Raw genomic sequence first — 20938 nt, forward strand, 5'->3', positions numbered from 1 at the left:
TAATGTTGTAGATCTTTCTGTATTGGATATGGTATTCAGATCCTTAAAATTGCTAGGAGAGGGCCTGTCTGAGCTCTCTCACTGAGGTCTCACAGACTGTCAATCATTTAAATTATCGACTGGACTCATCAGCCTTATTGCAGATATTTGCTCTCTCCTGAACGCTGGCTCAGGGTCATATGAGCAAGTCATTCCCTGAAAAGCTGCTCTTTTGTCAAGGTCTGTAAGGCAAAATTTACAGAATCACAGAATCACAGAATGGTTGAGGTTGGAAGGGACCTCTGGAGGTCATCTGGTCCAACCCCCCTGCTCAAGCAGGGCCACCTAGGGCCAGGTGCCCAGGACCACGTCCAGACAGCTTTTGAATATCTCCGAGGATGGAGACTCCACAACCGCCGTGGGCAACCTGTGCCAGTGTTCGGTCACCCACACAGTGAAACAGTGTTTCCTGACATTCAGAGGGCTTGTGTGTGATCGTGCCTGTTACCTCTACTCCCGTCAGTGGGCAGCACTGAAAAGAGCCTGGCTTCATCCTCTTTACACCCTCTCTTCAGGTATATTGATATACATTGATGAGAGTCCCCTGAGCCTTCTCTTCTCCATGCTGAACAGTCCCAGCTCTCTCAGCCTTTCCTCATAGGAGAGGTGCTCCAGTCCCTTCATCAAAGTCATGGTCCTTCACTGGACTCTCTCCAGTAGAGGTTTTACAATAAACCTCCTCCTAATTGGCCAAGCTGAGGAAGGACTGCATTTATTGCTTGCTTTCCAATAAAAAAGCATTGGCCAACACCGGCCTCATCTAAGAAAGTGTCAGAACTTTGTTCGTATATTGTATGGCGCTCTCCCAATCTCCTGCCTTCCAGCTTTACACACTCTGGGATCTTTTGTAGAGGAAAAATGAGCTAATTTCAGAGCTGAATGGACTTCACTGTGATCAAATAAGCTTTTCTGAACTTTCAAATATTTTGGCAAACTTAATTTCTCTAATTGACCTTGCTTTCACCTGAGGCACTGGCATCCTGCGCAGAAGCAGGGGTAGGTCCCAGTTTTGCCCTCCCATGCAGGGGTGGCTCGCGATGTGTGCCTGCTGCGCCGTGCTGGGGCACATGCACAGGTAGGCACCTTCCCACCCTGCCCTTCCCACCTGCAGCACAAACACCTGTGGCTTTGCGACTTGCTGCCCGGGGTTCGCAGGCACCATAAGTGTGCAGCTGTTTGAGATCTGCTTTCTTGTCGGATACCCGCTCCCTTTCACAGCTGGGGAAAAGGTAGCTGGTCAGGTCCAGCCTCTTCCTCTGACTGTCCTGGGCCACATCTCTACAACACCATGGGGAACAGTGCAGCATGCTCCAGGAGACAGTCAAGCGAGTGGGCAGGACCAGGTCTTGGCTGTTACTACTTCGGATCCCCAAAGCAGTTTTGCTACATTTGCACACTGTTGGGTTGAAGCTATTAAGCACAGGTTTCAGTTGGAGATGTGAAAGACTGTGATAAGCTCCTGGAAAAAACGTAAAATCTCCTTCATGTGAGGTTTATAATGACAAGTTAAAAATGACCTGTCAGGAAGGCATATGGATACCTGATCCTGCATTAGTGCTGGGCAGTTTCAGGTCCAAGTGTTTTCCACCCTGCAGTTTCTACAATACCTAGCTAAGAGCTTCCTTTCTCCACTGGGAATCAGCTCTTGGGTTTAAATTCTCCCGCCACAGCTTCCTTATTGCACAGCCATGCATAGGCCAGTCAAACCTGAAAAAAATCTCTTCCAGCACTATTGCTTCTAGTTACTTCTGACTCTTCTCATATGGGCAGCACATCAGGATGGCATCATGCCCCCAGGCTTATGCAGCAATCCCAGCCCACCACCACCTCGGTGACGTTGCTTGAGCCTACACTCTCCTTCTTATACAGAGAATCACCTGAAAGAGACCATTTCAGCCCTCTTGCACCTGCTTCACATTTGCCTTGATCACACATAGAAGTGCAGGAAGGAAATATTGTCATACTACTTTGTAATTTTTTCATGTTACCTTGTAATCTTTTCATGTCACCTTGTAAGTTTCTATGCGTATTGATGTGTTATTACAGAAAACAGCTCTTGTTGGGGAGCTCACAACTACTTCTGGCCTGGTAATCAGATAAGAATATTGCAGAAGGGAGAGTCTACCAGATGCTCCAGAATACTTCGAACATTGATTGCAAATATTTTTTTGTTGTTTAGATTGAGCTGACTTTAGATTAATTAGAACTGCTGTTACTAAACAGTGAATGACTTTATGCTGAATATTGCTGCCAGTTACTCCATTTAATTGTGCTCACAGTGAGAGTATTAACAAAAGATCTTATGGGAATCATTACATTCCCTCACTGTGAAAGGATTTCTTCATGTTTATCTTACATACTCTTACTGCCAGTTCAGGCATTCGGCTTTAAAAAGTTTCCCATCACTTTCTTGGCCTGACACTGCCAATTCTCAACCACTGTCACCACCCTATTACCCAAAATGTGCACAAAGGCTGCCATTCAGATATTTAGAAGGCTGCCTTTTTATTAATTAGCTGTGATATTACAGTTACGACTACAATGCTATTGCAGTAGTCCCAGTGTGTATCATGATAGTAACATTTCTGATATGCAAATATAAATAAATTAATATTGCAGCCTAAAGTGATTACAGCATTTCCCTGTGATCCCCTGGTTAAGACCCAAACCCTGGGGCAATGATATCTGTATTCTCACACTCATGCCCAGTCTGCTGTCTTGGGCCTGTCTTCAAACATCTGCATCCTTCAGTTTCATCATTTGTAAAACAGAGACAATGACACCTTTGTAGACTTTCTTTATAATGTTTGTGAAAAGCTTCGAAATACTGGGTTTAAAGATGCTAGCAAAACCCAAAGTAAAGTTAGGTGCTTCGTTTGTTTGACTGTGTCTTACCTAGAATCTATGTGATCAGCAGGTCCAACTCTAAATGGCCTGGTGACAGGGGAAGAAAAAACCCAGACTGTAGGCATGATAAAAGATTAGAAACAAAAGATGTGTAAAACAGGCTTGCGACCTGGCATTCACTGGGCTTTTGTTTAGCTGTCCCAGAGATCTGCTAGACGGTGCCCAGGGTAGCTGGACTCAGGGAAACCCGAACCCATCCTGCCCATACTCCAACCTGGCCAGCTGTGAGCCAGCTGTGGTCTGCAAGCCAGGTAACCATGTCCGAGCTGAGATACCCTGTGTTAGCATGGGTCACGGCTTTCACGTCAGATCTTGGCCATATTTCAGTTAGCTCAAAGGACTCTTGGACTGTCTAACCAGCACAAATACACCTGGCCATATTCAGTATGTTGCCCATCTCCAGACAGGTATGGTTATTGTTAAATCTCTCACTGTAATAATTTGCATCTCACAAGTACTAGCTCCCTATTTACCTCTGTTCACAAACTCACTTCCCTGCAGTCCTTGTTCTTTAAGAAAGGGAATTACAGGTTGCTGCATCAGAAGGGACTCATGGATTTTCAACAGAGCAGACAAAAATGCATTTTGCCTCCCTGCGGGTGAGAGGTCAGACCTTCTGTGATTGGAGAGGAGAGGAAAAGGCAGAGATAAGATAAAGACTGAGGGGAGGGCCCTCATTACTCATCCTCCCATTGGAAGAGGCCCTAAGCTCAACAACTCCTGCCCTCCTGCTCATCCCTGCCAAAGACCATGGTGACAAGCCAAGGAGCAGGACCTCCAACAGACCAAGCAAGCTGCAGAGCCTTTTTGCTGCCACTAGACATCTGCCACCCTTGATAATGCTCTGCTCTGCCTATGCCGGCAGCTGGCCCCGACTGAAGCCTACCTCTACAAACAGCACTCTCTGTCTCCAGTGCCTCCCCAGCTCTCAATGTGAGTGTGGGCCCTGGGGCACTGGCAGCCATGGCTGTGGGAGTACAGGAGCTGTTGTCCTTGTGGTCTAAACCTTTGTCTCTGACAGGACTTAATGCCAACTTCATCTGAGAAGGGCTTTAGAAAATCTGTGCAAGCAATTAGGGGATGAACTGCCTCCAAGGAAACTTTCTCTCTAACCCTTATTAGTAGTTAGAGGTTGGCCGCAAAGCAAGTAGCTTTACATTCTCAGACTTGCAGACACCATTATGATGGATGCCCCGACAGGAGCCAATTCAAAACAGATACACGGCACTTTGTTCGGTAACGTGGGTGCACTAGTTCGCGTGAGGTACTAGTGCTGCAACTCCATACTGGATTGACGTGGCTTTATCTTTTCTAAGCACTGGTCTTTAAGAGATTAAAAAAGAAATTTTTTTAATCTAGAGCCAAAATAACTTGATTTTGACAAGACTTCAAATTGCTCTGAAACCAAAACCAGACAATCTATGAACACTTAAAAATGAAATCTGTTATGAAAACTCATTTATTTTGGGGGGGTTTAAAAATATTGTTATTGACATCTCATGCAGTGGTGTAGCAATTGCTGTCTCACAGGACATGTAATGTTGTAGAATACCTTCAATATTCTATGAGCTGATTCTCATGTTTTATTTTATATATGGACAGCTGCGTCTTAGTCAAGGCAGAAACTCTTATTTTATGGATTGGGAGGTCTTCTGTTTGTACTGTGACACATTTTTTACAGAATATTTCAACAGAATTTCCATTCCACAGGAAGTTTCAGACTGTTTTCGTTCTGATGGAGAGCAATTTGCAAAGTGACAATATTTTCCATGACATGGAAATCCCATCTTTTAACTCATTCCTGTTCCAAAGCAAAGAACTGTGTGGGTGACTCCTTCCATCTCACTCCCAGCTCCAATACCAATCCTGTCACTTCCTGCATTACGTACTGTTGCTTTTCAGCTCAGGATTTGTGTCTCCAAGGTTAGCAGGTATGATTCTGCGTACAGGGCTAGGAAGAAGATTTCATTAAAGGAACATGCCATTTTGTTAGAGCTGTCTTGCTTCACATCAGAATCACACTCCAAAGCCAAAGTCACAGCCCCAGATTAAATATATATTGTGTGTGACCAAGCCCTGCATTTTCCAGATCATAAGAGTTATTATGACCTGGTCTTGAAGGGAGTTGGGTCCTGAGTTGTGCAACCATTTTGCAGATCCTTTTATTTGCATGAACAGCTTCATCTGTAATCATATATGCACCATATGCAAAGTCCTGTTTGCAATTCACATAAATTATTAATTCACAGCTTAAGCTGCACATTTCCTCTATTAGTCACATTTCTTAGAGGCTTCTCATTACTGCAGCATATGGAAGTCCTCTGTGGACTGCATATGGAAGCACAGTGATTAATTGTGGGAATGAAAAGGTATGTAAAAGACATAATTTAGGACCAAAGTCAACATAGAAATTTCCCTAGCACAAACCTCAAGCAAGCAATAGAGTTACTGAAGTTTATATTATATTACTGCAAGCTTTTTCAGTGTTTGAAGACAACATATTTTCAGTTTGTCCAATACCAAATGGACAACAGGAGTTTGAGAACTATTTGTAGGGATTAATGACTAGCTGGGAGGAGCTGATAGCTCAAACACAGTTGAGGGCCATTAATCGTGGACAGTCATTAATTCTCAGGCAACACCCAGTGTCAGAGTTGTTACTCTTATGAATTGTTGTTTAAAATAATGTGTATCAATGTTTTTAGGGTTAGGTAGTTGTAGTCAGCATGTATGGGGCATTTCTAGAAAATTAACACTTTGTATGTTAGGCAGATTGCTTGTGTCAGCTTTCCCCATGGCTCTCATTTGCTAATATAATTTATTTTGGATGATGGATTGTGGTTTATGTTCTTATACACTCCCAGTACAGGATATTTAAGTCACACCTATTGATTTTTCAACAGCTTCCCTGTCTGTTTGTGTGTATCCGTCCCCGCCTTTTAAGACAGTGTATTGCAGGAGACACACTCCACGTTGATACATCTGACATGACTTGTAAAAACCGAAGGAAAGAATTTTAGGTAAATCACAAATGAAAGGGAAAACTTCCCAGGATGTTGCAGGTTATATGAATATGCAAGAAAAGGACAAAGGAAGGTAGAGCAAACTGCTGACAACAGTCATACCTGCAAGGTATTTTTAAGTCAATTGCAAACATGCAGACACATGCCTGTTGGACATGCTGCAGACTTCTCCAAGATGGGTACAGGACTAGTAAAAATGCGCAAGTTCAAAGAACTATGAGAAGCTCAGGAAAATGATGCTGGCATATGAACTACTTTTCTTATCAGGTCTCCAATTAAAACCTTGCCAATGATAACCTGTATCTATTTTTATGGGTTGTATGAAATGAAGATGTAGTTTCAGTTCCATTCTCAGCAAAGGCCTATTTGCATCACATAAGTCATCATCAGAGAAGATGTTAATATGACTTCCTTGTTGGGGAAGCCAAGACCTAAAGGACTATGGAAAATGAAGCTTCCTTTTCCCATTAGACTTGTTTTCTCCAGGTTGAGTTGGAAAGGTATTGGTAGTGAAACACAAAAAATATTCCTGTCCTATGTATGTCTCCCAGGTGTCTCAGCATGCCTAGTTAACACCTTTCACAAGTGCAATATCCATTTTTAATGGTCATTTTAAGGAAAGAAAAATCTATTGGTTTTTTGAATATGACTACTAAAGCCAGCAGGCAGACATATAAAACAGAGAGCACATGAGCAGCTGCAGATGTAATCCAGGCAGCCAAAAGACTAGTGCAAGCATATTCTTCTAGATCTCAAAGCCTGCCAGAGGACATCCATCCTCTCCCCTCCTCCCTTTCAAAACCCCCTTTGCCATCTTGCAGATCTGTTTATTTTCCCTACAAAACCCTAGGTTCTGATGGGTTTTCCTGAAATAAGAAAATAAAACCCAATTTACTGGTGGGAGGACTTAGAAGTCCTATTGAGATCAAGGTTCTGTAAGAACATGCCAGTCTCCAGTATGAGCTTATTACTAATCTTGCTTCACATTGTGCTGTCTCTGAGGGCAGAGCATTTTAGAAGCATTAGATTGCTCTGCAGGGAGAACTTCTGTCTTATGCACATGGAAAACAGAAGGGTGAGGGAAAGAAGTAAGGAAAGACTTTAATTCTCAGATAAAATTGGGTACTTAAGTCACCCTTATAAAATGTAGAGACATCCACGCAAATTTGAGAGTTGTGTATTTCCATGATAGGGAAACTGCCTCATCTGCAGATGCAGCAGTGTATTTTATGCACACCTGTTTGACTGCACAACAGCTTAGATTCTTGATCTTGCAATGAACTCTTCATAAGCAGGTCCCTGTGCGTAGGTGCTTATTTTTTGATAATGTAGCCTCTAAGTCTCTCTTCAGAATAGTTTTAAGGTTTCCATGAACTTTGCTCAAAAATGTGCCAAAAGACTTCCAAGTAACAAACATGCTTTTGCAATTTACTGAAACTTTCCCCTTGTGTTCCAGAGAAGCAACCTCCCCATTACTCACCAGAGAGACACATGAGCCAAGGAGGAAGGAAAGGGAATCAGCTAGTAAAAACAGGCAATTCCCTTCTTTAGTGTCTACACTTAGTCATTAAATAAAAAATAGAAGTGAAATCCAAACTTTTTTTTCCAAATAGGTCACTGCCTCAGTGAAGATTGACTAGATGAGGACTATTTGTATCTTGGTTTTGATCAGAACTTTTTGTAATCAGTTGCTTTTTCAAAATAATAGTGCTGCACTTCATACCGTAGCAGGGGCTATTGTGCATTTGAGGTACTCTGCATCCTTCCAGAGGAATGCAGTCTCCCAAGTATATCTTTTTACACTTCTTTAAATAACTAGTGAACTATATTACCCAATAAGCAAGGGGGTTGGGGTTTTTTTGCCAGATACTAATTTTACTTGGAAAAAATTGAGTCAAGGCCAAGGCACAAAGTTCAGATCTAAATCAAATTCACTTTCCTCTAAAGTTAGAGTGTGTTACAGCCTGAGGTTTCCAACTGACTCTTCTTAAAAATGGACTTTTACAAACTTGCAGTGTTGAGCTTGCTTGGGTTCTAGGCTTGGCTCAACTGGGAATAGTAAAATTTTTTTTGCAAGCTATGTCACAGGGAAGTACAAGCACAGGAGATCATAATGTCCCTTCTAGCCTTAAGAATATGGCAGTCAAGTAGAAGTTGAATTTTCAAAGGAAAATGCCAGTTAATACATGATGAAATGGTAATTCCTGTTCATTTCACACTGCAATGTATTCAAGGCCCGAGAGTGATACTCAAACCTTACTTCCTGCCAGACAGCACTGTACTTAGTAACATACTGTGTAGTATGAGTTGTACACTTGTAACTCACAAATCCCCCCTGCAATTTTTCAAGAGTAGTCAGTGGTAGATAGCAAAAACCAAGCACACGTCTTCTTTTTCTTGAGTTATTCTCTGAAACTTTCTCCACAAGATCACTGGAAAGATTTTTGGGGGTACCTCCTGTATGCTTGCCACATCAAAGTGTAGAAAACCATAAAATCATCAGTGTTACATTGTCAAGGAAGCATTCTTTCCATGCATCTTGGCCAGAGCAAATTCTGAAAGGCTTTCTGGTGCCAAAGCAGTTGAGTTAAATTAAAAAATGGGTATATTTAGCCATCCCTCCAGATTTCAGTTTCTGAGTAGCATTTGGCTGCAGATGAAGGTGCAGAAGGACTCACGATTGTGGGTCAAGTTATTGTAAATCAGCTGAGCCCCAGGAAATACCTGGCTGTACACTTGGCTGTACTAATTTGGCCAAACACAGGGTAGTATAGCTTAGTTTAGCCATCTTTCCCTGCAGGCAAAGCAACGTCAAATTGTCTTACTTTTTCCGTGGGCTAGAAGCATTCACGCTGGATTTACCACATCTCAGCTGACAGATGGTAACTTATTAAACATCAGCATGCTGATGAAGATTTTGAGCCCACAGGTTTTCTGAGGCTTTGAAAAGAAATAATTTCTAAAGTATGCTACACAGCTTCCACCTACACTGCTAGCTATATACATTTGCAAATGCTTTGTGGGTATAAGGTGCCATATTTGCAAAGCCAAGCAGACGTGGCACTTCAGCCCCTCTCTCTCCTCCTTCCTGCTCTCACAAATTATCATCCTATTGAAACAAGCAGGCTATTTGGCACAGTTGCAAGTGTGGTTACATAACAAAGCCAAAAAAAGCAGCTCCCACAAATCCAAACCACAGATTAAGTCCAGTTTTAGAAGATAATATGTACAGTAGTAACAATGAGAATTATGCCATAAGAAGGAACAGCTCTCTGCCTCCATTGCTCACAATAGTTATGTTTAAAGGCTCATATGTAAATATTCCAAAATACAATAAAAATCAAGTGTAATAGGATGATATTTTCCATTCATATCTTTTCCCCACACCTACAAAGCCCACACTGGAGGTAAGCAAATTAGTTTGTACTGGGCATTCCTTCACTAACATAAGAGCTGTCTCTGGAAGCAGTACTAACAGCATTGTGTGTTTATATACACAAAAAAGGTGATGGAAGAAGGAACAGGAAGAAAGGATGTAGGCTTCAGAACTAGCATGTCTTGAACTTCTGGAAGAGTCAAAAAAGTGCACCTATAGAGTCTTAAGAAGTCTTTGCTGGCCCAGAATATCATTTGACTCCTTTCTGAGGCACACATATTTTAGAGGCAGATGCACAGCCGCATTTGTCTGCTTGCAGGTACTGAGTAACAAGTACTTGGAGATTTTTGGTATGTGAAACATTATTTTTCTCATAACATTTGGGAAATGCTTCTCATTACTACCTTTTCCAGCAGTTTGAAATGAGTCATAAAATAACTGGTTGATTGTCAGGTAAGCTGCCTACACGGGGCTCCCAAAGTAAGTATCCTCTAGTGGAACTTGACAATCAGCTAGAGGTTCTTCACTGTTTATATTTGGTTTGTAACTTTGCATTATTGTCATTAATGAGGCCAAGAATGAAAATGAAAAGCTATGATGTGCTTTTTTAATGGGAACTAGGACAAGAACGACATGGCTTTGGCTAAACTTGAATAGAACAGTAGTTGAGAATACAATCAGTGAAAAGAACAACTTTCAGATGCTGTAAATTGTGATATTCACAGGCTTAACAAAGTATCATCACACGTGTCTTGAGGTTCTGGCCCCATTATGTGTATTTATTTTTCAGTCCCAATGGTTGATGTAGGAAAAAATGCACAGCTACCATTTTATAAAATACTGGAATTGGAACTAGAACTGGAATTGATTATGAATGACGAGAAACAGAAATGAGTTTCAGACATTCCAGAAATAGTCACAGCTTCCATCAAAAAAAAAAAAAACCAACCCAAGAAAAAAATCCCAACGAATAAAGAAACCCACTCTTCCAACTCTAAAGCTAAGTTGTAGTATATGAAGCACAAGAACTAATTCCTTATTACTAGACTAACAGTTGTCTTAGATATGTTGGCAGGTTGAGTGTTGGGTAAGGACTAGCCAGCCTTGTCCAGGACACAATTTCTGATGTTTCCTGAGTCTACAGTACTCTTTGTGTGTGAGAACAATTCTCAGAATGAACAAACAGAAAATAGAGGGTGGCTGCATAACCATTTTAGACCAGAATCTTCTACTGGACAGGAGACCAATAGGAAAATAATATCTGTAAGGTTTTCACTGAAAGCGGTCAGAGAAAGCACGTTGGCTGAACAAGGTACATGCCCTACAGATCTTACACATAGGATTGAACACTTAGGAGTGGCTGATGGAATGAAAACAACATACCACTTTTCTGGTTTGATCAGGACATTATCAAGCCCAAGTTCCTCCTTTCACCACTGTTCTCTCAGTGCTTTGGAGCTTTCTCACCAAACAGGTCTTCTTCTAAAAAGAACCTCCTCTCTGGAAGGTTCACTCACCTTAGGAGAACAGAAATACTCATTCATTAATGCCGTAACCAGCAGCCCAACTACCTGATGTTAATTGTCATCAACATGTAAATTCCTAACTGCCCACACTGATAGGAAGTTCATCATGGTTCAGAGATGGCTCAAGACCAATGAATCAGACTGACAGAAATCACTCTTTAAAAAGTGTAGCACAATTACAACCAGAATAGTTAGTTCACTATGCAAAACAGCTCATCAAGCCAGGCAGTTTAATTAAGACATTAGACTGAAGCCCTGGAATCTGTGAAGAATCATAAATGTACAGGACTGGTAAGATAAGTAAACCCTCATAGGAAAAAATGCGCCATCTTTCAACAGGTACCATTACCTGTTTCATCACTTCTGGATGATCCCATCCCATATTCATATGGCAAAGCTCAAGAAAAGTGGTGAAAAATCAGAGTCATAAACTATGAAACAGTTCTGCGGCTTTCTGTATTGGTAACAGTGCAGAAGTTTGTTGCCTGCCAAAGACGGAAATAGCCAGTGCCTCAGTCAGAGAGATTCACCTATCAAGCTCCTTGAAAAATAAGTAGTTTTTCCACTCCTCAGAAAGGAAACACTATCCCCTGAAGAGCTCTGCAATTGCCATCTCATTTCTGGGCAAAACTATTAAAAATGCAGTAACCAGAAAGTGCCAACAGCGTACAACTGCCAGCTTTCTGGACACCTTGCAGTCAGGGTTCACATCAGGACACAGAATAGAGACTGTCTTTATTGCTACTCAGGTTACCACTAACATAGACAAAAGCCTGATACTCTCATATAGAGCCATATTCAGGGGTGCAATAAGCCATGAAATGCTGATACAGAAAGAGGTGACCCTGCCTGTGGTACCTGCAATGTCTTGTTTGAAGCAGAGCTCAGAATGATACATAATTTTATCTTCTGTCCAGGCCTTCACCTGCAGTGTCACACGTTATCCTTTTTCTTTAATAGCTGCACAAGGTCACTGGTGGATACTCCAAGGTGGCAGAGGCGTAGCTGATAACACTGCAAGGACGCTTACTCTCAACAGCTACAGCTATTACTATTATTGAAAAGATAGTCAAAACACCTACAGGAATTCAGCTCTGATAAAGCATGGCTCGCTGGCTCAAGCTGAACTTAGGCAAGGCTGAGTCAGTGTTGGTCAGACTGGGGAAAATGCTTTGAACTGCCTGAAAATATTCCTGAAAACTTCAGAGTTGAGCTACCACAGTCATGTGGTGAACCAGGGCATTGACTGACACCCTGCTAGGTGTGGATGGCCAGAGAGTGTCTCTTCCCTCCTTTGCTCTGCTGGAAAATTTGTTCCTTACTCCTTAGTGAAGATCAACCCACGCCTTGGTCAGATCCAAATTTAGGCAGCTCCATTTGCTGTAGCTAAACAACTTTTAAGCATTAACAGACTTCCTCTGTCCTCTTTCTCATGGACTCAGACCACTGTGTCAAGATGCCCTTCCAGAAGCTTTGGAAGCTGGTTTGAAAACTTGGTCCTAATTTCTAAAGCAGTTGGTGGACTAAACCCCAGAAACTAAAATGAATTCTGATCAACAAGCCTCTGCAGCTGCTTTATCCTCTGGGACAACGCAATCACAATGCAGCAAAGCCTTCCACCACATTGTGGCCCTTGTCTCAAAGAAAACCCAAACAACTTTCCTGCCCTGCAAAGAACTCTACCCTAAGCACTTTTTTTTTAAATTAATATGGACAATGTACCAGAAACAACATGAAATCTACTAGGAATTTAGCTAATTTTTAGAGATAGCATTTGCATATCGTGGTGATAGATGGTGATACTGATCCCATAAATAGATAAGTTCAATATTGAGGAGGAATAAAACAGGAACATAGGCAGTCAGATAAAAGAGTGATGGTAACTAGAACAGGAAGATAAACAAGGGAGAAGTTGAAGGAAAAGTAAGGCTTTTTTTACTCTTGTGGAAAGAAGGTGGTCAAGAACAGAAAGACCAAGCAGAAGCACAAGCTTATGAAGATGGATTTCTCAGCTGACTACCCTAAATACTGCTCAGTTTTGTGGGGGATATAATGAAATTTAATGTCTCCTAGTTTTGGATAGTACCCGATCACTTTTAACATGGACCATCCTAAGAATAAAAATACAAGAGTAACAGCCTATGTATATGAGTCCAGAGTGAATAGGATATTTTTATGCCATTCTGGTGATACAGAACAGATGGAATGGACCTTGAATATGTCTCCATGATTTGACAACCTGGAATCTAAACTGGCTTCTCCCCTTTTCCTTCTATTTTCTTTTAAACAGTCCCCCAGCAGTTCTGAAGAGGTACTCCTCTTGCATACTGTATGCTAATCACCATTTGTGTGCTCCTCAGAATTAAGCACTGACTTCATTGTGTGGAAAGTCTTTAAAAAAATGTGGAGGTGTGTGTGGGGGAAGTCATTTCCAAGTGACATTCCAAGCCCCTCCTTCTCCCTGGCTCCGAGGAGTAATTACTCAGCTGGAAAATGAAACAACGCTGCTATTTTAGTGTGGCTTAGGACCTTGGGCCTGGTTTCATGTTTCAGATTAATGCTTTCTGTGCCTTTTGGAAATTCAGAATAGCAGAAAAGCCACCCTTCAGAGAGAGCTGCATCCTATAGATGCAAGGCATTCTGGAGACATGTATGACTTGCTGCCCCTTTCCTATTTTGCTGTGTCCCATTGAGACACATAGCTATTTTCCCTCCCACTTGAATGAACTTCTAACCTGCATCTACAAAGCCACATCTGTTCTTCCTGACCCTCTGTCCGGTCTCTGGTTGCTCTGTGATGAACACTTAGTATACTTTGTTGCAACACACTAATAAAGCAAAACAGACTAAACCAAACTTTAAAAACTAAAAACGAAGCACCAACATGAGCCACTTCAAGTCAACTGAAAAATCCAGTCTTATGATACCTTACGATCCTACCTAATTCTAGTCCTAGTAGGACATGGCTGGCTAGCATCCCAGAGCTTTGAAAGAGCTGAAACACTTTCTTCAGCATATTCTTTAGTATTTCAGTAAGCAGCATGAAAGTGCTTCACTTTTGGTTCTACCCTTTCTTACATTCCAGTGTGGTGGTCGCTCCAAGAATATGGACACACCAGGGCAGTGGTGAGATGCCACGCAAGGGGAACTTCGATGTAACCTATCAGTCCGAGGAAAAAATTGAAGCAAAGTACCCCTTTACAAAAACAAGACGGTCTGAGACCAAAGTTTGGAAACTGAGAACGATTTCCAGATTGTGAAAATAAAGAATAAAAGCTTCCAAAAGCAACATGATCAAGGAATTATCAACAGCTAAGGAAAAAATGATTAGAACACTGAGTCAGTAATTTGTCTTTCTAATGTAATAACAAATCGGAATGAAATAAACTATGAACTCTGTAAGTATCTGTATCCTCATTTCCACACTTTTAAAGGATTATGGAAAGAAATGGGTATCATTTTAACAGCATTCTATAATCTGTCTGCTCCTTTATATGTATATTCTAGAAATGGTTTAACATATAACATAGGAATTGCCAGATCCACAAAGACACAAGGTCCATTTAGACCAGAACACTTCCATTTAAGTGTCCAGCAGGAAACGTTTCAGCAAAGGGCACAGGAAGCCGCACACACCAAAAAAAAAAAAAAAAAAAGGTGCAGCAGATGTGGTATACTTTGTAGCCTTACTTTCCACCCCAGCTCTCCATACACTCTCTTCTTCATCACTTAACAGAAGACAAGGGTCCTTTTCAAAAGTCTGCATGCTCTTCAATGTACCAACAATAACAATCCATACTGCTATAAATTCTTTCAGCGAAAGTAAGACAGCTTATTAATAAAGCATGAGAAGAATGAATTCCCAAAGCTGTGGGTAGGACATTCACCTATAAATCCCACATACACGGTTGCCAGCAGTAACAGTTCATAGCAACTAGACTGTGCAGCATCAGATCCCACTGTCTGCCCTCTGCCGAGAATATTATTGACCAGGTGATTGTCTCTGTTTGTGAAGTCTGGGAATGTTTTCAATAGTGCAAAAGCAGACACACTGACACACCTCAGGTCTACCATATGTGTAGAAGAAATACCTGGTTGATTCTGTAAAGTTCAGAGCTCATAAAAATTCTGGCAACATGCATTTCACTTCTGCTTTACTAAAGTAAGCATACATTTTATAGGGAAAGTACAAAAGTGAAATCTCGCTACTTCAAATAATTCCTTCATACTTCAAGAATTCTAATAATTCAAAATGATTCATTGATCTCTAACAGGCTGCCTAGAGACGATCACAGAGACTCCTACAAAGCTTTGCATATTGTCACATTCTTCCTCCTGCTGATAAGATACCCAGAGGTAGAAGCTGCTGTCCTTTAGCTCCTTAACAGTGAACAGAAATCAGTCTCCAAAAAACAAATTATCACTCTCTTTTCCTTATGAAAAGCCATGATAACTCATTCACAGCAATAACAGGACTAGTTCACCATGCAAGTACACAAACACCTCCCCGTTCTTTTTGATGTCTCACATCCAAGTTGCTCTTTCAAATCCCCCAAACAATTCAGCCCTATCTGATAGCAGTCATAAGGGAAAGTGAAAAGCTGTGCTTCCTCAGGTGAGCTTTAATTTTTCCTCCCACAGGTGCTGCAAGGGTCTTCTTGTTCTTTGAATGATATAGGACACCATTGCCACCAAAGTGGTGCCATCACTTTCTCCTGTGTGTTGCTAAGTCTCCACAGGTACTGCATAAAAACTTGCTTCGATCACAGTGATCTTGCAAGAACTTCAGCAGGAACTTCTGCCAACACTGAACTTGATGTTTAGTCTTTGTTTAGCGAAAAAACTCTGGAAATATTATTACTCTCTGTCTATCTCCAGAAAATGGTGGGACTTCGAACTTTGTTTCCTGAAGTCTTCCGGGACCTACCACAAATTGCTGCTTCAGGGAGCTGTTCCAAGAACCATGAACCAGGTTTCTAGAGAATAATGCAATATAGTGGCAAACTGACTGGCACAGGGACATAAAGTACAGGGACAGCTGAATAAAGATGGCTGTTGTTCGCTGTTGTTCCTTGTACTAAGAGTGTGAGTTCATATCTCTAGCCAAAGCCACAACAGTTAATAGGTTTCTTTTTGAACACAAATAAGTTCATTTAGGGAGAGAATATAGAAGCAGTTTCTATCAGGCATGGAACTTTACTCCAGAAAAAAATTGCTTTCTTCCTTGAAGCCATGAGAGGTTTCATGAGATTTTCCAATCCCATGCCCTAGCCTAGCAAGCTAATAAACACACAAATCCTTAGAACAAATAAAACAAGAGGCATCAAGTTACATAATTATTTAATAAAACACTTAAATAAAAGTTGAGAATACTAGGGAAATTTCATAACAACTTGGTCAGTTAACTATAGCTTTTGACTCAACGCCTTTTATTTCATATTTTCTCTGTTTTCCACATTGTGCCAGCAAAATGATTTTTATTCAAGATCACTGAAATTGGAGACAATTTCTGCTGCAGCATGTGAAAAAGAAGGAAATAAATCCTGATCTTTACTTTCTGAATGATGGGTCAACATTTTAAACCCTTCCTGTTTAGGCCCTGCATGCCCAAATTGTTTCTCTGGCATTTTGGCTGACATAGGTGAATGAAACAGTCTGAGGAATCCAAGTCTGAAGTTTTCTAACAGCAACCAAACATTACAGCCAGGTGAAGGTCTGGGTATTGAAAAAAAAAAATCTATTGAATCTTTTCACAGAAAGTTTTAAAACAAAATCCAACAAAAGATTTCAAATTTAATTTTGTTTGTTTTTTTTCTCACTTCACTCTGCTATGGAATGTAACAAGTTTAGCAGAGTTATGGGGATGTTCCTTCCCTTACTGTTTTCACATCTATTGTTTCACTTACTCAACAAACTCCCTTCCAGTTGGAAAACTTAGGGAGCAACAAAGCATCATGACTGTGGTGCCCTTAAGAGTCATGGAGGAAAAAATTAAGAATATAAAAAGAACTGTTTGCCCCTTATTTTTAAATTAAAATTCATTTCATGTCAAGCCCCATGATGGAATTGCAGCAGCATTCTAATATTTATTTTTAATTAGCTTTCTGTTTTTTCACCTGCTGTATTCACTGCTCTGTCAGAGCTGGTGTGCATGAGTTTTTCTTGCACAGCACTTGCAAGAACATGGACATAGTGGCTGAAGACATCTGAGGATCGGGACAGATTTTACGTTTTAAAAGTGAAGTGGTAGAAGCTAGGACAGCGTTATCTACCAGAGTGGGTCCCATTCACCTGTGGAACTGACAGATTTCTAGTATGTTGGGGTAATTCCCTGATTAATTTCCTAACAATTGCTTTGTCTGCATTTCTCCCATCTTTGTGTCACTTCTTTCTTCTGTCACCTGTATGTTCTTCCCCTTTTTGCTGCCTTTTCTTCGTCTTTATTCACCATCTCTTTGGTTTCAGATGGGTATTCTTCACTCTTTATCAGTGCACTTCCTTCAATACAAGGAACTTCAGTGGTACCAGCATTAGTTATCTGTATTCAAAACACCTACAGAAAAAAAATATTTAACAGAGTTTCTCCATTTGTGCTGATTGTAAAATGCAAAATATTCCTCCCGAGCAACACAGCCCGAGGTCTCAGTATTACCGCTTTTTCTTATCCATCTCAATTCCTTGCTGCAGGAATTCTACCTAAAAATTTATTAATCCCTTGCTTGTGTCTTCTTATTTCTCTCCAAAAAAGGAAATAACCTATTTCGAGAGACCAAAGATTCCTCACCGCCCAGGAGTCATGACAAATTCAGCCCTGGGGAGGAGCAGTGGCTCCACGTTAGCCAAAGTATACACTGAAATGCTGTTCTGGTGCTTATGGTTTCCAAAGAAGTGTCATGTGGCAAAGATGTCACTTGGTACTTGATAGTTTAATCAAACCCTCAGGGGTAGTAGACATTCATTATCTTGTAGTCCAAAAACATTGTTCCCTTCCCAAAGTGACATCATTTCAGTATGACAAATGCATCTCCTTTCACTTTTCTGACTGGAAAGCTAACACCAAATAATTCATCAACGGTATCATTTTTTCCTTTAACAGCATTTTTGCTCGGGTGGAAAACATTGCACAAACGAAGAATATTGCCATGAGCATGGTGGCAAAAGTCAGGCCTCTGAAATAGATTGAAGCCTCTCCCATCCTGCCATCTTTTCCTTAGTGGTTGTTAAGCAGCAGGTTATTCTCAGTTCCTACTTATCTCTTGGAAACTAACCTTGGCATTGGGATCCTTTTACCCATTTACAGATGTTTACCTCTCTGTGAGGTGACTTTTCAGATGCCGAGTGCTTGACGATCTCCTTGGGTTTCCATTTAAAAGTGCTCTGCTGAGGCGTAAACTTACTCCAATTTGCAGGGAGACTTTAATTCAAATGGGCATAACCATTTTGATTATAGTCAGAAGGCCAGGCTGGTGCTGAGGTTTTGCACTCACCTTTAACAAACGATTTTGTTTACTGCCTGCCCAGATGATAATTTTGTCTGGCTACACCCAAGAGACATCAGCATTTCTAAAGCATCTCTCGCAATCCAGGAAAAAAGCCGGACTCTAGCAGTCACCCTCTTCTGGCAGAAGCATTAAAATTGGGTATTTGATTAAGTTTCAGGTTTGTGACTTGGAGAAGGCACTCGGGGGAGGTTTCGGCATGGAGCAGGCAGGCACGTTCGTCCTCAGGCCCGTGGCCTGCACGTGCTGCTGCCGGCAGAGCTCCTGCGCAGGGCTGCGCTGGCACCGGAAAGCCAAAGCGGCCCTCAGGGCCCTGCCAGCGTCCCGTCCCCCCCCCAGGGCTCCCCCCACCCTGCCCAGGGCCCAGGACCCCATTTCATTATCCCCTGGGGCCATCGGCCGCTGCCCCAGCGGCGCTGCAGCAGTGCCGGTCTCCAGTTGCCCACAGCCATGCCCCATGTCCTGGCCCGGCCTCAGCCCCTCCCCAGGAAGGTGCCTGATGCCCCAAGCTGTGGCTGCCCCATTGCCCCCCCGGCTGCCTGCTCCTGGCTGGGGCGGTGGGACGGACCCCGGCTGCCAGGGCCAGCAGCAGTAAGCAGTACCACAATCAGCAGTATCCAAAAAGGAGACTCTTGCCAGCAGCCCGTCAGGCAACAAAAGGATCCTGGCACCATTTTAGCTGAGGAAAACAGAAAGAGCTCTTGGAGCTGCTGTAAAGCGGCGACAGCTACCAGCATGGCTTTCATTTATTTCTGTGAATGTCCTTACATGCAGCAATTGCTATGCAAGTGGTATGTTTCATTGCAGACAGCTCAGTTTTTAGCTGGAAATTCCAGCTTTTAGCTGGAAATTTGTTGCATGGTAAGGGTGATTTCAGAGTGGCTGGTGAACTACCATTTGCTGGAAATGGCCGTTCCGGTGGTCGTGGTCCAGCACGCCTGGCCCAGCACCCCTGCAGGAGATCAGCAGGTGTCATCCTAGTAGAGACCCTGCAATAAAGGGTCAATTAGGGAATAACACCCCTTGCAATGACTGTCCCCTTGACATGTAGTGAGGCTGTGAGAGACCATCTGACTCCCAAGAGCAACACAAAGCTGTTACACATGCTTCTCTGGAAAGCTGGGCCCTTAGCAAGAACACAGGCGTTTAAGGCAGGTGCAAGAGTGGGCTTAGATGATATTTACAGGTGGCTGTGCATAGAGCCAGCAGGCAAGCAAGACGCAGCACCCACTCCCAAGGAGTACTGCAGCTTCTGGCAGGGGTGTGCGGACTCCACACGGTTCCTCAGTGGGATGCTTGGCAAGAAGAAATGAAGTGTGAGACAGAGGAAGCAGGAGACACAACAGAGAGAGACACTCTTAGTCATAAAGCTAGCAAGGGGTGAATGAAAGCAGGTTGGAAATGACAGATTTTTGTCTTGACATACGAACACAGGGATTTCCCCCTTTCATGTGGAAGTGAGAGCTTGGCCATGCATGGTCAGATATTGGCATAGAGTTTCACATTCCCCAGATTCATCCCCTCATATGAGCAGGTTTTGTACCACAGACCTATGTTACCCTCTGGCACATTGGCTTTTCTCCACATGGCTGGCAGATAATGTAATACCATGGGTGCCCCTAACTTTCACAGCGTTTTAGGCCCCCACCCCTGCCTTTCTGAGTGATTGTAGAGAGTCACGGAGAGAAGAAAGGGCAAATACCATGAATCAGAGTCTTCTCCAGCAATTCTGCTTTGCACATCAGCTCAGAAGGGTTGGAAGAGGATTTCCTCTCCTGCACGGTGCCATCTTCTCCTCATCCGTATCTGAAGGTTTGTCTCAAGTTGCAATCCTACAATCTCATGACCTACAGTTTTACCTTCACTTGTGCCTTATTGTTCAATACTGCAAACACGATCTTGTTCGCTTGACCTGCATGCATGACATCATTTAGCTCTACTGGACTTCTAACTCAAGCCTGTGCCATCTGTGGCATAAACAGCCTACTTCCGTGTGCTACTTAATTGCACACTAATACTCCTCTGTCTAGGAAGCCACTACACTGACTCACACGGGGTTTATTTACAATGTACATTACAGACAGATGTTTCGGCACTCAAGGCCGACTGGAAGGTGTGTAGCCATGTTAGAGAAGTGTTAAGCCACAGCTGCAAGTTTACGAGTTGGGCTCTGCACCCTGCTAACTACAGTCACAGCTCAGAGCACAAGCAGAGGGAGCTCATATCTGCTGGTGAGTGACCACATAGCTATAGGTATAGGTATAAGGAAGTGAATAACAATATGAAAAGCCACATACAAAAATTTGCCAGAATGAAGACGCTCGATATGTTTTACTTTGTTAAAGAGTATAAAGTTCAAAGATGGCAACTTTAACTTTATGAACTCCAGCAATGAGGATGCAAACATGGATCACCATAATATTATTAATCATAGCTGGATCGAAGGTCCTGTTTAAAATGAACAGGATAAAGTAATAAAGACTATCTGTGGAAAGTGAAACATCACAAAGAAGCAATCAAATGGGTTATCAAAGTAATTGATTTTTGGATGATCTGCATCAGTGGGCG

General features: G+C 42.2%; 2 protein-coding genes across 4 annotated transcripts in view; both read right to left on the minus strand.

Moving 5' to 3' along the window:
• The window catches only part of RBPJ (recombination signal binding protein for immunoglobulin kappa J region), a 155417-nt gene that overhangs the window by 119050 nt on the left and 15429 nt on the right, over nt 1–20938 (minus strand). The window lies entirely within an intron of this gene.
• The window catches only part of SMIM20 (small integral membrane protein 20), a 35686-nt gene continuing 31004 nt past the window's right edge, over nt 16257–20938 (minus strand). For both annotated transcript variants that reach the window (XM_052780310.1, XM_052780312.1), the window contains exon 3: nt 16257–17424. In XM_052780310.1, coding sequence (XP_052636270.1) covers nt 17402–17424 — 23 coding nt within the window. In that variant the 3' untranslated portion in view covers nt 16257–17401. The remainder of the gene's footprint in view (nt 17425–20938) is intronic.

This window comes from Harpia harpyja, chromosome 2 (genome assembly GCF_026419915.1).
Source record: "Harpia harpyja isolate bHarHar1 chromosome 2, bHarHar1 primary haplotype, whole genome shotgun sequence".
In the NCBI taxonomy this organism is placed as follows: Eukaryota; Metazoa; Chordata; class Aves; order Accipitriformes; family Accipitridae; genus Harpia; species Harpia harpyja.